At 40.3% G+C, this 17,544-nt stretch overlaps 1 protein-coding gene across 1 annotated transcript; it reads right to left on the bottom strand.

Annotated features, from left to right (window-relative positions):
* Nucleotides 1-329: 329 nt before the first annotated feature.
* SDE2 (SDE2 telomere maintenance homolog) lies at nt 330-16,405 on the bottom strand. Its single transcript, XM_043485736.1, has 7 exons — nt 16,221-16,405; nt 10,138-10,255; nt 8,556-8,667; nt 8,057-8,226; nt 7,150-7,264; nt 3,603-4,107; nt 330-660 (listed from the first exon to the last, which is right to left on the bottom strand). Exons 1-7 carry the CDS (start codon nt 16,338-16,340, stop codon nt 439-441), a joined length of 1,362 nt encoding a protein of 453 aa, XP_043341671.1. The 5' UTR covers nt 16,341-16,405; the 3' UTR covers nt 330-438.
* Nucleotides 16,406-17,544: the final 1,139 nt, after the last annotated feature.

The following is a 17,544-nucleotide window of genomic DNA, read 5'->3' as shown; positions in this document are numbered from 1 at the left end:
CAGATCAATAAACAATGAACTCCTACCTAGACTGATCAAGAAAAACAGAAATTACCAGTATGAGAATAAAAATGAAATTACCACTACAGCTCCTACAGATATTAAAAGATAGAAAACACTATATTATAAATAATCTTATGTCCACAAATCTTTGAAAGTACAACTTATCTAAAAGACACAAAATGAAACCCAAACTGTGAATAGCCCTATATTTATTAAAGAAATGAGCTATAAAAAAAGCTTCCCACAAAAAAAATCTTCAGGCTCAGATAGTTTCACAAATTAATTCCATAAATGTAATAATGAAAAAGAGGATAGTTAGAACTGGATTATTAAAAAGTCACCTTTAATAGCAAAAGGAATAACGTTCAAGGGTCAACATTATACAGGTTATAAGCACTAGGCTATAAAGAAACAGAAAATCAGCTCTGATGAAGTTCACTTCTTCTTCCCTTTTGAAGGCCTGGCAAATAAAGCTGGGTCAATCTGCCCCTTTGCCAGTCCCCTGACAGAGAAGAGCCTCGCTGCGCGCTCCTGCAGAGTGCCCCCACACTTCAGTCCCCGGGCCATGAGTTCACACTTGAGCTTCTCCAAGCCCAGCAACTCCATTTCCACAACAGAACTGATTGCCAGTAAATCTAAAGTTTCCTGACTGTTATCCTGAGAAAAAGAAAAAGAGAGAGAGAAATTTTAAGTAAGTCCATTCCTTTGTCTCTAAAACTTTCTTCAACTGTCATTGACATCCTATGTTTCAAGAAATTTTCATTTAATATGCCGTATCTTACTACTGAATGCTAATAATCATGTTATTCTATGCATGTTCTCAATTCAAGTAAACATTAATTTTTTAATCTATATACTTAGAAACAGGTATTCAGAACATAAGTTATAAGATTCCAAAACAGAAAAAAAAAAAAAAAAAGATTCCAAAACAGATAAATCTTAATATGAACATAACTTTTCTTTTTTGACTTATCCAGTAAAAATTCAAACAGCAAAACATACTTCACCTACCTCGCCTACCCTTCCCACTATGACTGAAGAAAAAAGCAGCATCCTATAAAGCTTCATTTTAATGAGAATCCTATGCCTATGAATCTACTGATATTAACCCCATCATCTTTTTAAAAAATATTTATTTGGCTGCATCAAATCTCAGTTGTCAGACATGGGACCTTCAACACTGTGGCGTGAGGGATCTAGTTCCCTGACCAGGGATGGAATCCAGGCCCCTGCCCTGGAAGCGTGGAGTCTTAGCCACTGAACCACCAGGGGAAGTTCCCCAACCCCATAATCTTAAGCTTTCTATTCCAATCGAATAATCATGATTGTCAAAGTTCTCACTTAAATAACTTGACAAATTTAAATGCTGTTCAAAAGACCTGCAAATGTTCTATCAACCAAGTTAACTTTATAGACTTACACAAAATTAAATATTTCTAATGACGGATGCTCTGCCAAGAATGAAAGTGTTCATCTAGGGTTTTTTGGGTTTTTTTGCTGCACTGAGTCTTCATTGCAGCACATCGGCTTTCTCTAGTTGTGGTGCCAAGGGCTTAGTTGCCCCCAGGCGTCTGGGTTCTTAGTTCCCCAACCAGGGACTGAACCCACATCCCCTGCATTGGAAGGGGGATTCTAAACCACTGGACCACCAGGGAAGTCCCTCACCTAGGAGTTTTTTAAAAAACATATTCAGTTCAGTTCAGTCGCTCAGTCGTGTCTGACTCTTTGTGACCCCGTGGACTGCAGTATGCCAGGCATCCGTGTCCATCACCAACTCCCGGAGCTTGCTCAAACTCATATCCAGCGAATCAGTGATGCCATCCAACCATCTCATCCTCTGTTATCCCCTTCTCCTCCCGCCTTCAACCCTTCCCAGCATCAGGGTCTTTTCAAATTAGTCAGTTCTTCACATCAGGTGGCCAAAGTATTGGAGCTTCAGCATCAGTCCTTCCGGTGAATATTCAGGACCGATTTCCTTTAAGATTGACTGGTTGGATCTCCTTGTAGTCCAAGGAATTCTCAAGAGCCTTCTGCAACACCACAGTTCAAAAGCATCAATTCTTCAGTGCTCAGCTTTCTTTATGGTCCAACTCTCACATTCATACATGATTACTGGAAAAACCACAGCTTTGACTAGACAGACCTTTGTCGGCATATTCAAAAAATAACTCTCTCAAAACAAAAAAAACAAAAAAAACTCTCTCAAAGTTAAGTTGTTTTTAAAAAAAATAATGAACAACTCTATAGATAGATTCTTTATCTTTTTTTTTTTAAAGGTTATTTTGTTAGATTTCTAGAGTGAATCTTGACTTCTTTATGTAAGGCCAAATCTTAACCCACCATGTGTCTTTGGAGAATCACACATGGCTGCACAGAATTATTATGAATACAACAGTTACAACTACATCAAGAACAAAATTTCCACAGTTAAAAGCTCAAAGATCAAAAGTCAAATCAGGTTTTATTCTATTTTCCTTTTTCATTTTTCTAAGACTTTGCTCAGGATAAACTCCTAGCATGTATGAATTACACAAAAGCTGACATTCTTATAACTCCAAAGATGGTGTGAGGGTCAATTTAAAGCCCTTAGCTCAAAAAATTTCACTATCTCCCCTAGAAAGAGCAATATATGCATTTCTGCTTATTTCCTGGGAGTAGGGAAGGTGCTTTAAATAAATAATGGTAAGCTTTGTGTTTATCAAAGGAAGCCAAGTCAGGTTTCATCTGTCCTAAAAAAGAAATCATTAGACTGAAAAACAAACGTTAAAAGATTTTTGCTGGAAGTCAGTCCATTGAAGACAGCAAATAACTATTTAAGGGAAAGCATGCATAATGAAAATAAGTTTTTAAAAAGCTGAGTGTAGGGCTTAAGATTTAATGATAAATTTAAAAGGAACTGCTCCTCTTCTGCAGAAAAGGTCTTCACATCCAACTGACAACTGTGTTCAAACAGTAACTGATCTGAGAAAGAAAAACTAACAAGAAATGTAGTGATAGGAAAATGAGCACATTTCATCAAATCTAAAAGTGACATCTATCATAATATGCCTTACTACTGCCTGTATTACTAAGAAAGAATAAATAATATCAAGTAAACTGTGATGTATATCCAAACTCAGAGATACTAAAATGTGAAAAATGTGCATCTTAGAATTGATGAAATATAGAACCAAGGATACCACCTAGTGGCAAAATAATACCAATTCCACAGCTTAAAAACAAAAAATCCAAGGATTTTTCTTTTGGCGGGTGGGGTAGGGGGGAGACACGACAAGCTTCACTATCATCGACTACTGATTATTAAACAAGCCTTTCCACTAAGCAGCTGATGGGGAAAAGCACATGTTTCATTTTAATGACCTACTGCAGAGATTCAATTGACTTGGCTTTAACATGGAACTCTGCTCAGTGTTATGTGGCAGCCTGGATGAGGGGGGGTTTGGGGGAGGATGGTTACATGTATATGTATGGTTGAGTCCCTTTGTTGCTCTCCTGAACTTATCAAAAACTGTTAATCGAGTATACCCCGATACAAAATAAAAGGTTTAAGGAAAAAAAACTGACTTGGCTTTAGACATCGACTCCTAAAATTTACTTACCATGTTTCCTGACTGGCTGGCCTCCAGCTGGGCAACAGCAATGTTTTGCCTATCTTCTCCAGGTGCTCCCTTGGCAGCTCTTTCCCCATCAGTCATTTCTTTTGTTTCTTGCTCGGTATTCTGTCCAACTCCAGCTGCTTCCTTTTCTAAGGGTTCTTTACCCTCTGCCTCCTTTTTCTCCCGGGTGTTCTCTGTTTCTACAGACCTCCTCCTTTCCGTGTACTCCTGGGTAGGTGTCTCCCCCAGCTCAGCACGCAAGACTTCTGAAATACTGTTCCCAGAGTCAGTCAAAGGGCTCTGTAGTTTTTCTGATGATCTACAGTCTGTACTCAATACTCTTGCCTGCTGAGAACTGCTAGGAATTTCAGCTGCCATGTCAACTCCATCACAGCCATTTTGAGAAACATGAAAGCTCATTCCAGAAGTACTAGGTGCTTCTTCACTGTCATCATCAGAGTTCTCAGAACTGGACCCCTCTGCAGTCCCGAGTCCTTCCATGCCCATCCTATCAGAAAGTGACAGAAAGATTTAATGCCATTTACAGCTTCAACTTAAAAAAAAAAAAGAGAGAGAGAGAGCTGCAGTTAGTCCAGGAAACAGACTCTGAATAAGGATATCTGCTAGTTTGAGATGGAGATGGAGAGTAGTAAGTTTCAGAACAAGATATCCCAAAGGTATAAACAGAAGGAAAAAAAAAATTCAGTGAGACTGAGAGCAACATTCCAAAGATCCTAAGGATCTCTCTTTAAAACATGTGACTCTCTTTAACTGATTTTGCTTAAAGCCTTTTTCCTACTATTGTATGAATTTTAACTGTTGGAAATTAGATAAAATAATGAACAGTTAAAAGAAAATCCAGTTTTATTCATAATCACCCAAAACTGGAAACTACCCAAATGTCTAACAACTACAGAATGGATAAACAGGTTGTGATACAGCCATACCAGGCAACACACTTGCCAGCAGAAAGGAATGAACTACTGATACATATAACACCATCTCTGGGTCTCAAAAGCATTATGCTAAGTGAAAAAAGAAGGCCCAGCCCTTCCTGTAACAATGAAGGGCTGTGTCTTCTGGGAGTGTCCATGTTAATCCACCTCTGGGAACTAAATGTAATCTGCTACTTAGTCACTGAAGACAGGAGTAAGAGGCAGGGTGAGGGGAAGGGCTCTTGGCTAATACCTCCATTATCTAGCAGACAGTTTTAAGTTATAACCATGGGTCTGTATGTGCATTTTTGTAAGGTGCCTATGTTTATTGTAGACAAGGTACACTATTTTACAACATCGAGGCTTTCTAGATGTCCAGAGGTGACAATGTATGATAAAAAGTGGAGCTGATGAATTAACCAATCTGTACATATTTTTGTTATAATTGATTAAACAAACAAAAAACATCTTGAACATGGATTAAACCATCTCTGAGGAATATATGCCAGGACTTGTTCATTTAGGATGGCAGCCCAGGACAGAAGGAAGGGAGGGATGTACATGGATGTGTTCATATTTATATTTTGATGGTAACCATTAATGTGTGAAGCACAAGCTGGAATCAAGATTGCCAGGAGAAATATCAATAACCTCAGATATGCAGATGATATCAGCCTTATGGCAGAAAGCGAAGAAGATCTAAAGAGCCTCTTGATGAAAGTGAAAGAGGAGAGTGAAAAAGTTGGCTTAAAACTCAACATTCAGAAAACTACGATCATGGCATCTGGTCCCATCACTTCAAAGCAAATAGATGGGGAAATAATGGAACAGTGACAGACTTCATTTTTGGGGGCTCCAAAATCACTGCAGATAGTGACTGCAGCCATGAAATTAAAAGACGCTTGCTCCTTGGAAGAAAAGCTATGACCAACCTAGACAGCATATTTAAAAGCAGAGACATTACTTTACCAACAAAGGTCCGTCTAGTCAAAGCTATGGTTTTTCCAGTAGTCGGGTATGGATGTGAGAGTTGGACTATAAAGAAAGCTAAGCACAGAAGAATTGATGCTTTTGAACTGTGGTGTTGGAGAAGACTCTTGACAGTCCCTTGGACTACAAGGAGATCCAACCAGTCCATCCTAAAGGAAATCAGTCCTGAATATTCATTGGAAGGACTGATGCTGAAGCTGAAATTCCAATACTTTGGCCACCTAATGGGAAGAACTGACTCATTTGAAAAGACCCTGACGCTGGGAAAGGCTGAAGGCAGGAGGAGAAGGGGATGACAGAGGACGAGATGGTTGGATGGCATCACCAACTCCGTGGATATGAGTTTGAGTAGGCTCCAGGAATTGGTGATGGACAAGGAAACCTGGTGTACTGCAGTCCATGGGGTCACAAAGAGTCGGACACGACTGAGCGACTGAACTGATTGATGTGTGTTCATCTCCTGGCTGTATTATAGGAATGCACTGTTAAGTAATTCAGTGGAAACATACCTCCTTGCTAATACTTTAATAGTTTAGATCTGATAATGAATGCTCTTAGAAGCATTAAAAAAAAAAATAAAAACAGAAAGAGACACAAAAAGCGATATGACATTCTAGAAAAGATGAAACTATAGGAACAAATATCAGGCTAGTGATCAGTGGTTGCCAGGGGTGGTGGTGGGGGGAGGAAAATTAAGTGCAAAAGGACACAAGGGGACTTCCGAGGCTGACAAAAATATTCTACAGCTTGATTTTGGTGATGCTTATGTAATTATGTAGTATAAACTTTTCAAAACTTGTAGAACTGTTTAAAAAGGGTGAATTTTACTGTATATAAATTATATATCAATAAACCTGGCTTAAAAAAAGAGACCCACAGGAAATACCATTACCTTTTCTCTCAGGAACATTTAATTTCCATTTCAGAAAAATCACAAAAAATTCTATGCTGGACTGAGTTAAATAGTGTTTAGTTAATGATTACCTTTCTATCCCCAAAGGGGAAGCCAACAAACAAGCCAAGATCCAACTCAACTTATCATCACCTAGAACCTGGCCCAAGAGAATGAAGCTGGTAACCAGAGGACCAATGGGAAGGGAGGAGGAGCTAAGAGCAAAAGGGGTAAGAAAAAGTACTGCTGTGCTTTTCACCCACAAGCGCAAAAGTGGTGGAGAGAGGTCTGAAAAGGTGACCAAAGACCTCAGTGATGACTATGAAAAACCACAGAAAACAGAACAACTTGGAAACTAAAGTCATGGCTTCCCCCTGGAATTTTGAAAGTTACCTCTTTCAACACCTAATAGTAAGTCAAGTATAAAGCTACTTCTTGAGTGATTTTTCACTGACGGCAAACTGTCCCTTAGACTCTATTAATGGCACTTCTGGCAGAAACCATTACTAATGTGTATAATGTTAGAATCGCTGAAACCTGATCTGAAACACTCTGGAAAATTTCTGAGCTTCCATTAGACTTTACTTAAAAGTGTGTTTATACCAGATAAGACAAGGAAGAAATATAGTAGGTAAGTTTCAGAACAAGATATTCTAGAGGGATAAACAGAAAGAAAAAAATATTTTTCTTCAGTCCTCAAAGATCTATTTGGAATGAAAATGAACATACTTACCAAAAGCATTTCCTTTTCCCTGCACTGGCTCCTCCGTCTGTTTTTGATGTGTTTGGCCGTTTCCGACTCTCACCAATTTCTGCTGATACCATCTTGCTAGAGGCAGCCTGCATGCCTAGCCACAAATTTTAACAACTCAGTTTCTACCATCAGGACTAAGTTTAATTAAAGAATCTATAAATAATCTGGATTGCAAAAAGAGCCGTAATCTACAGCTCTAGATTTAAATTTCTTAGCATACCAAAATTTAATCCAGTTAAAATGAGACTAATCTTAAAATTTACAGATTTAAACTAGGCATTTTGGCTCTTGAACCAGATTTTTAAAGCACCATGTCCAATCTGTAACTTTGAAGCTTACAGATTCATTCCTAACACTCCTCAAACCTAATAATTCACCCCCTTATGCCCCTTATGCATCCCCTTATTTGCATACAATTATCTTTCCCCTATTATGTTATAACCCTTTTGATGGAAAAGACTCCTCCTTATCCAACTGAATATACAATAGTCCTAGCATAATGCTTTTGATGCTAAAACATAAAAGCTAAGAATAATCATTCCCATTAAAAACTATTTAATAAAAAGGGGACCTAAAACTGAAAGCAAATATGTGGGAGTCTTGGTACCTCCTGAAGACTTAGCTTATTCCCAGGAAGCACAAAAAGCATTCTTACCTGGGGCCCACCCAGAGCTCAGGGATCAACTATGTCAAATGTTGTGTGGATATGTGGGTTTTTCCCCTCTGTGCAGTAAGGCATACTGTGTTCATTACTGAGTGGGGAAATTTCATAGCTTCATCAGATTCTCACAAGTCTGTAACCTAAGAAGGGTCAAGAACTGCCCTTGGTGTGGAACAGCTGGCTTTCAGGATGCCTGCGGCTGGCACTAAGGAACCCCCTCCTCACCTTTGAGGACAGAGTCCTCCAGGCGCTCGGCCATCTCATGGCACTGCTGCTGGTAGTCGGGGCTGGAGAAGCAATGCCTGGGTTCTGCAAGCTTCCGCTGCAGTCGTTCCAGGCGCTTTTGCTCCTTTTCAGCTTCTCGCTCGGCTTGTTGTTTTACCCATTCAGCCATTCTGGGGACAGGAAAGAGGAGATGTAACTAAATGGCTAAATTATACACACAGACTTTTATATAGATAACACCCCATTTATACAAATTATTGCACTCTTATTCACACTGTGATAGTCCCTCAGAAAGGTGTGCCATGCTTACTAGCATACTGTTATGGACTTGACTAAAACCCAAAGCTAATTATTCAATCATGAAAAAGGTTAAGTCTGGTAGCAACAAATTAGAGCGTAAGTATTTTAAGTTTACATTTCTGATATGTGTGGTGTGTGTGCCATCACTAATGACAGAAAACTACGTCTCTTTAAAAAACAAAACAGGTGGGCATCTTACGCTTTTTCATGATTGACATCTCGTAATCTCCTTCCACTGAGATCCCGGCAAGCCTCTCGATTGGTTGTCTTTTCAATCTGAGCACCGAGTGCTCGGAGCATTGAGCCAAAACCTAAACAAATATATTTGGAGAAAGCAGGTTAAAAAGTATTCAAGGATGGTCAGTTCTAATGAGGAGGATGAAACTGGAGCCTATTATATAGAGTGAAGTAAGTCAGAAAGAAAAACACCAATACAGTGTATTAACACATATATATGGAATTTAGAAAGATGGTAATGATGACCCTAAATACAAGATAGCAAAAAAGACAAAGATAGAACAGACTTTTGGACTCTGTGGGAGAAGGCAAGGGTGGGGTGATTTGACAGAATAGTATTGAAACATGTATATTAGCATATGTGAAATAGGTGACCAGTCCAAGTTCGATCCATGAAACAGGGCACTCAAAGCCAGTGCAGGGGACAACCCAGAGGAATGGGATGGGGAGGGCGGGTGTTCAGGACTGGCAGACATATGTATACCCGTGGCTGATTCAGTCGCTGTATGGCAAAAACCACAATCCTGTAGAGTAATTAGCCTCCAATCAAAATAAATAAATAATTTTTTTTTTAAGTATTCAAGGATGGACAAAAGCCGAACTTGTGAAAAGAGTATTATTATATTATAAGATTATCATAAGAGTAAAGGTGATCTCTATTTTCTTTTCGGTTTTAAAGGAAATGCACATCAAGATTCTAACCCAGGTAGCAAAGGTAAGAATACTGATAAACATGATTCAATCTTGTGCTTTTCACACTTTCTCTTATACTTCTGCAATATTGTACCTGCACCACTGGGATATTTTAGAGGGCTATACCTAGTGACAGAAATCCCAAAATTCCACAATTAGGAATTTTAAAAATTATATGATGAGATTTTGCAATAAAGCAATTTTAAGCTGTCACTGGCTGATGCAACAAGCTTCATATTGACAGAATTTCAAACAGCAGGATGACTGTAATCTGAGATGTTAGTTCTTTGAAAACCAAACCGAGTTACCACAGATTTTGAGAAAGCCTAAGAATTATATGTTAGTCCATCAGGAGAAATACCAAGAACTGTTCACATTCAGTTTTTGCTTTTAGTTTTTTTTCTCTAAGATGAGTTACTACAACCAGGACCTTGATCTACCTCAATCTGTAAACAGCTATATTTCATAAAGTGACGTCAGACTTCCCGTGGAACTAGAATAACCAAACAAAATGCTGAGAACAGCAAAAGGAGATTTGATTGTTCTAACACTCATCAGCAAACTGGACAGAACAGCCAGCATCTCTGTTCACCTAATTCTGCCCAAAGACTGGGCGCCTAGGGTGCCTAAGAGTGACCTGGCCGGGCTGGAGAAGGTGGGAATTTTATCATACTGTATCTTTCCCAAAAAAAATAAAAGAGAAAATATTCAAAACTCGGTAAATTAACAAAGGACTTCATAAAACAAATCAAGGCTGGTACACTACAGAGACCAAGGAGTTTGTTAATTTAATACATCTGGCTACAGAATGCAGATATGTTACTACTAAGCCGTCAACATTCACGTCCTACCTCCTTTTCCACCACGAAGTCTGGGTTCCAAACTATAAACAGCTCCATGCTGCACTGTGTCACTGGTGTTAACGAGTGATCCATTGCATTTCACAAAGAAGCATTCCACTGGAACAACCTAGAGACAAGTGAGGGGTTCTTTCAATGCTGTTTATGAGACAAGTTTTTTTGCAGGGAGGGACCTAGCTTATTTTTTATTATTTCAATTACAAGGAGATAGTAGATGTGATCAGTTAATATCTGCTGAAATGAAAAAAATGAAAACCACTAAAAGAAAAAAGTCATTTTATATGATGTATTCTAGGTACAACTTTTTCCTAATACTTACCTAATCATGATATAAAGAACTTTTTGCCTCTTAGGTGAAAATTAAAACTGCTCTTTCTCATTCTCTAACAGGAAATAGGAGTCAACGTGGAAGATTACAGGGGCTCAGATCTAGTAACTCTGATGGTCCCATTTCCTCTGACTTTTAAAAATAATACCAAGTTGAACACTGAGTGGCCCCAAATTTAAAACTGACATCTTGAAAAGTGTAGATAGGGATAAGAAGAGGGGAGAGGAGGAGACAAAAATATGGTTTTTAATATACTTACATAAGCTTTAAGAGTTTTAGAATCAGCTGGCAGTTGGTAATTAATCTCTTCTGCCAGCGTCTCCCTGAGTTCCAGCCAATCAATGAAGAAGCCCACATACCCCTCCAGACTCACTCTATGTATTTCAAAAAAATTCTCAGATCAAGTGATGAAAAGAAAATATAAATACCCTAAGGTTTTCTAAACAAGTTTCTGTTTTTTTTTAGCCGCAACACTTGGCACACAGGATCTTGGCTCTCAACCAGAGATCAAACCCACACCCTCTGCAGTGGAAGCTCAAAGTCTTAACCACTGGACTGCCAGGGAAGTCCCTAAACAAGTTTCTGATGCCATAAAATAACACAATAGAGGAGAATTGTCCAAAATTACATGGAACTTATAGGAGGTTATATAGGAGGTTGACAATTAAATCTGCAACATGAAGAATAAAGAGATCTAAATACAAATAGAAAGGAAAAAGGCATTTCTGGCACCTTCCTGAAGTGGAAACTATGAACATTCATTCTGAGGCACATCACACAGCTATTTTAATGGGACCCATTCCTTCACTCAGCTGCCTACTATAAGCGTGGTACTTTTCAAGTGTTGGAATACTACCATGAATACCATAGTGAATGCAAATCCTGCCTCATGATGCTTATATTCTAGTGGGGGAAGACAAATTATGAACAAACATATATTATGTTTGATATAATTATATAATTGACAAATTATATATTATGTCAAGTGGTGATATGCAGGGTAAAGGGGATTAAGATATGTGGATAGGTGTGGTGGTAATCTAGTTAATCTATATGGTCAGTCAGAGAAAGCAGAGAATTTAAGAAAGTGAGAGAATAAGCCATATGGTGGTCTGGGGGAACAGCATTCCAGAGGCAACAGCAAATGCAAAGACTGCAACAGAGATGCGCTTAGAGTATTCAAGGAGGAGCATCACAGCCGGCAGGGCTGGAATGAAGTTCACAAGGGGAGTGATGAGGCCTTCAAGACCATTATAAGGACTCTGGATGGTTCTCTGAATAAAACTATTGTAGAGTTTTGAACAAACTTGAGATCAGAGTCAAGCTCTTAAAGGATCACTCTGTTAAACTGTAAAAATAAGATTACAGAAGCAGAGAGATCATTGGGAAGCTACTGTGATAATCCAGGTGAGACATTTCTATGTGTACCAGGGCAGTAGCAGCATAGTGGAAGAGAAACATGAGATTCTGAGGACACGCTGAACGAAAATGCTAACGCTCTAGTGAAGGGATGAGCTCAATGGAGAAATTAGATTCCAAAAATTTGGTTTGACAAATGGAAAAATAGAGTTGCCACCTATTAAGAGGGAAGGGGATATTTGAAGGAGAAAATCAGTCGCATTTCGGATTTTGGTGTGAGATGTTTATTACACAACTAGATGGAGATGCCGAGTAGACCAGGTGCTATACAAGTCTGGAGTTTGGGGAAGAAGTCTGTGCTGAAGTTTTACACTTGAAAGCTACCAGCACACTGATGGTACTGAAAGCCATGAGCATGGACAAGAAACCACTGGGATGAGGGAGGGGCTCCTGCACCATGAGAGTTCAGGGTGATGAGGACGAAGCAGCGAGAGAGACTGGAAAGGAGGGGCCAGCGAGATGGAAGAGAACTGAGGGTGTCATCTGCACAAGTGAGAGAAGTGCACTAAGGGGGGAATGGTCAACTGTGCAAACTGAGGCTGACAGGCCAAGCAAGATGGAAACCGGAAACTGATCGTGATACGGCCACACAGAAGCTACTGACCAGCGTGACACAGAGCTGTTGAAGTGATGGGAACAGAAAAGCTGAACCAGAGTGGGTTCTAAAGGAGAAGAGCTTTATGTTCAAGTATATTTTTTTTAATCAAGAAAATCAGAGAAAATAAAGTGACAGCTGGAAGGGATGTGGGCTCATGTTTGCACACTGGTAGGAATGAGCCAATAAAAAGCGAAAATACAGGGGAGAAAGCACTAATGCCAAATAAATCTGTCAGTAGGTAAGAAGGAGGGGTTACTCTACAAAGTAGAAGATAACTGCAAATTACTTGTAAAATAATGACAGTTCATCCACAGTAACACACAAGAAGGCTGAATATACAGCAGGTACCTACCAGAGGCACTGCTGTGAGGAGAGGAAAATTCTCTCCTTACTGCTTGAATACAAAGTTTGTCCTTGAGATGGAATAAGTCTTGGAGATTTAGAGAGAGAGGATGTGAGACAGTAATCTAGGAGAGTGAAAGAGTGATGAACTGAGCAGTGCCTCTCAATCCTTTTCATACCACGGTAAACACAAATAATATCTGGATGACACCCTGGGGAAAGTGAGTAAAGTTACTAAGGATGGGTTGAGATTCTGGGCATGCCCAGGTTCTGTCCAGCTGCCCAAGGTCTAGCGGGATCAATACTCTCAGCAGTCCTGCAATCCAGCGGATTTCTCTAATCCAAATGCAATTACAGTAGAATTGCCAAGCAGCACTAAGGCTGGTGTATGTGACTTTGTCATGAGACTGCTTTATGTGATTAGTTCCCCTACCAGGGCACTGCCTAGATGCCACTCAAAATAGGTGGAGAGTTGGATTTAAACTGACTGGCATTTTCCCAGGCAAATATGGTACCAGGAGAGAGGAACAAGGGAAGTCAGGCCGTATACAATTATGTGATTAACATGAAGGATTATTCTTGTCTATAAAACCCTGTTTAAAAAGCTGTAAAAATTAAATAAGACAAGTAATACACCTTCTATATATTTAATGTTTATAAATTAAGAGCCACTCTAGTTTAACATTTTGTATATCCAATGAGTATGGTATTTCTAAAATCCTAAATAACTTCAAAAACCTTTAATATGCAGGCAGAAAGATTATACATCATACTTCATTTCTGAACAGAACCGCTTAATCAGACAACTGATTACCAAAACTGCATTTTTCTACTTAAGATTCTTGACAATTTTCTAGTAGAAAAAAAAAAATTTAGAACCAATTTAACTGTTTTTAACCTTTATAAGGCATTTTGAGCACAAAGTATTATGTGTCTTGGGCCAATCAGCCAAGGCCACCAGAGAGAAAAACATGTAGTCCAACAAAATCAAATTTCTTGACTCACTACAACAAGAGAGGGACTGCACACCAGAGGAATCATGAGGTGTCTCACCAACAAATAAAAAGATACAGTTAGAGGATTGGGGGCAAGGATGGGATTTAGGTAAAATTTAAATGAAAAATATTTTACAAGGCTCACAATAAAGCAGGGCTGTGTGTATCAGGGTCAATACTAGATCTAGCCTGTGAAGGAGATCCAGGCTCCTGTTTCCTCGGAAACTACAAAGTTAAGATAAATGTGCAATGTTGTGTCTGCTGCTGCTAAGTCACTTCAGTCGTGTCCAACTCTGTGTGATCCCATAGAGAGCAGCCCACCAGGCTCCCCTGTCCCTGGGATTCTCCAGGCAAGAATACTGGAGTGGGTTGCCATTTCCTTCTCTAATGTGTGAAAGTGAGAAGTGAAAGTGAAGTCGCTCAGTCATGTCCGACTCTTAGCGACCCCATGGACCGCAGCCTATCAGGCTCCTCCATCCATGGGATTTTCCAGGCAAGAGTACTAGAGTGGGGTGCAGCTGCCTTCTCCAAATGTTGTGTCTAGAAACACCTAATTTGAAGCTCTGCACCTGGAAATCAAGAGTGCTTCTCTACATCAAAGGGACTTAGATTCTCAAGGCAAGAGTGGGATGCTTCTTACTGATACAACTTCAAACAGCAGTTTACTCTTATAATCTATGATTTTCAAGGTAAGGTTTCAAAAAGAATGAAAAGGAAGTAGACTTTCAAGGAAAACATTTTGACATTTTACCACTGCACCATGTCCTTGGGAGAAACACTGTTTCTTATTGACTTTGCAGCTGGCTATATCTATGTCTGTTATCCCAGCCTAATGAACAGCTGGGCTGATATTTTACTTCTTCAGGGAGAGCTAACACCAACTTTATCACGTGTCAGAATAGCTTTGTTTTAAAAGGCACAGGTGTGAAACTGCCCTATTTTTATTCATGCCAGTATCTCATCAAATGCTCTTTTATTAAGTTTTGTGTTTTTGTTCATACTTATTATGGCCATGTTTCTTAAGTATCTGACTGAATTCATTCATTCATATTTCTTGCTTCTTATTTTAAATTTTTTCCAAGACTCCTCATAATTAAGGTCTAAATTTTTCTGGTCCCACTTTGGATCAACTGTCAAAGAGTTTGAAAACTGTACTCATGAGATAAGAGTTATTTTCAAAGATATTAAAATCCAACTATTTTGGAAAATATTGCCCCATTCAGATGGCAAACTGATGGAAACTATCAGTTCTGACAGCAGTTAAACTTGACTGAAGTATAGGAAGAAAAAGGGAAACTGAAAAACTACACGATTTGCAAATACACATTGCTTCTTCATGGAACCAGTCCAAGTAAAGAGGTAGTTTAGACTGCAGTGTTAATATATGTTTAGCTCATAAATAACAACCAGAGAAAGTCTAGGGAAACACAGAGGAGGTGTGCTTATAAAGAAAAACAGAGTAAGAGGTCAAATGTCAAAATTAAAATTAGATTCAAGGAGAGCATCTAATTCTAAAAAAATAATAATAATAATAATAGGTTTAATATCTTATAATTGGTAAGAGCTTGCTTACTTCATAATTAAGTAAACTACACATGTGTAACTTTGTTTTTGAAAAATATGCCTGGACAAATAAAAGCATCATATGATTAATGAAAACGTCTAAATGACAGGCCCTAAGAATCATGCTCTCGACAGGGCCTATGTGAGTGCTTGGCCACGACCAGTGACCACAAGAATCCATTTCCTTCCCAATCATCCTTTGGATATGACATACTTCTCTAGGTTGGAGCTAACAGGGCTGTGTTAGCAATGGACAAAAATGCACGTCACATTAACTGTAGAGTGAATGTAAGGAGTGAAAGTGAAGTCGCTCAGTCCTGTCCGACTCTTTGCGACTCCTTCAACTATAGCCCACCAGGCTCCTCCGTCCATGGGATTTTCCAGGCAAGAATACTGGAGTGGGTTGCCATTTCCTGCTCCAAGACATCTTCCCGATCCAGGGATTGAACCCTAGTCTCCCGCATTGTAGGCAAACGCTTTACCATCTGAGTCACCAAGGAAGTGAGCCTTGAAAATCTTCCGGGCCAAACGCCTCATTTACGGATGAAGAGAATAATACCAAAGGGTATTCTGTTAGTCCAGACTGAGGGCCTGACAACAGCGCCTGTGAGCGGAAGGGTTTTTCTCCATTCTCTGAGACAAAACCATCACAAAACAAAAGCGACGGAAGGCCTCATTATCAGTTTGAAGCATCTTCAAACTGAGGAACCCTCAGCCTCAAAAACTGAAAACCCCAAAGAATAGACGTGCCCCCCGACAGACCCTCACCGCACCTATTCCTGCCCCTGTCCTCCTCTGTCCTTTTCGTTCCAGAAACCACAAACCTCACCTGGTCTCCGCAGTGTCGACGGATAAATTCTCGTACGGAGCACGGGGCCGAACCACACCACACCGCCTTGCACCCGAAGCCAGGGCCCCGAAGCCACACCAGCGCCGCCGTCGCCGCCATCTCACCCAGTCGCGGAACCTCGACACTCCCAAGAGCGCTGAGAACCACCACCCACCCGGCGTATCTTGATGACGTAAACTCGCTCATCCAGCGCCCCGCCCCTCACGTTTCCGCCTGCACCGCCCCTCCCCTGGGGACAGTCACGTGACCTGAAGCAGCAGAGCAAAGCTGACTGGGGGAGGGGAACAGGAAGGGCCTGGCAGAGGCCGATAGAAGGCAGAGCAGCGGGGCGAGGCGTTGCTAAGAGAAGTTGCTAGGGCGGGGCTCGAGGGACTCTCTATAAAAGGCTGGCCCGGGGTTCGGTTTCCAGCGTTCTGGCCATAAGCGATAAGAAGGTAACTAAGTGCTTTCTTGTGCCTCCAGCTTTGGCCCTTTCCGCCTATCTGTGTAGTTATTTTTGGGTCGCAGGGAGTCGTGCCCTGAGAAGGCGCTGCTCCCTGGGGGCTTGAGAAGGGAAGCTGCAGTCGCGGAAGCGGTTTTGGGGGGCTGCTTCCTCGGCTCTGGGGAGCTCCCCCGACTCTAGGGGCAAGGGAAACGGAGGTGGGGAGGTTTCTAAACAACAGCTCTGGGCGGGTTTTTCCTCCAGGTTTACCAAGCCTTCTCTTCCTTTGCGGAAACTGCCAGCCTCTCGGTTTCTGCCAGCCACGCTCAGTTTATTCGTATTTCCGCCTGTTTGCGCTCTGCGTTATCTTCACTTCAGCTCGGTTTTCAAAATATTTCACAGCAAGTGGGCCCTTGTGAAAGGCAGTGGCAGGAGTGACGCTTGTAGTGATGCTGCTCTGAAAAACCCTGCCATAACTTTTATTCAGCACCATGGAAACACACTCGCACATATTTGCATAGTCTAACTTTAAGGCTCTGGGAATCTGAAGAAGTCCCTTAATGTTTAATATGCTGAGGTTATGGTATTTATAAAATCCTGAACAATTTAAAAGCCACGAGATAGGAGGGTTCTTAGGAGATATCTGTATCTAATAAACACGATTGTATCAGCCCACAGAATCGAATTCTCTGCGTCTCAGATCTTTAGCAAATGAAACTCTGCTGAAGGGAAAGCAACGAAAAATTCAGAAATCATTTTAACTGACGGTATGAACAACAGAATTTCAAGACCTCTGAAGTTATAGATTCCTTTGTCTTTATTTCACTTTCACAGGAAGAAAAATGAGAAAGGGCCTCCATGGGAATGCCAGGAGATAAAGGA

The sequence above is a fragment of the Cervus canadensis genome, chromosome 13 (genome assembly GCF_019320065.1).
Source record: "Cervus canadensis isolate Bull #8, Minnesota chromosome 13, ASM1932006v1, whole genome shotgun sequence".
Taxonomy (NCBI): Eukaryota; Metazoa; Chordata; class Mammalia; order Artiodactyla; family Cervidae; genus Cervus; species Cervus canadensis.
The sequence above is the reverse complement of the archived record's forward strand: the minus strand, read 5'-3'. Positions and strand labels throughout refer to the sequence as shown.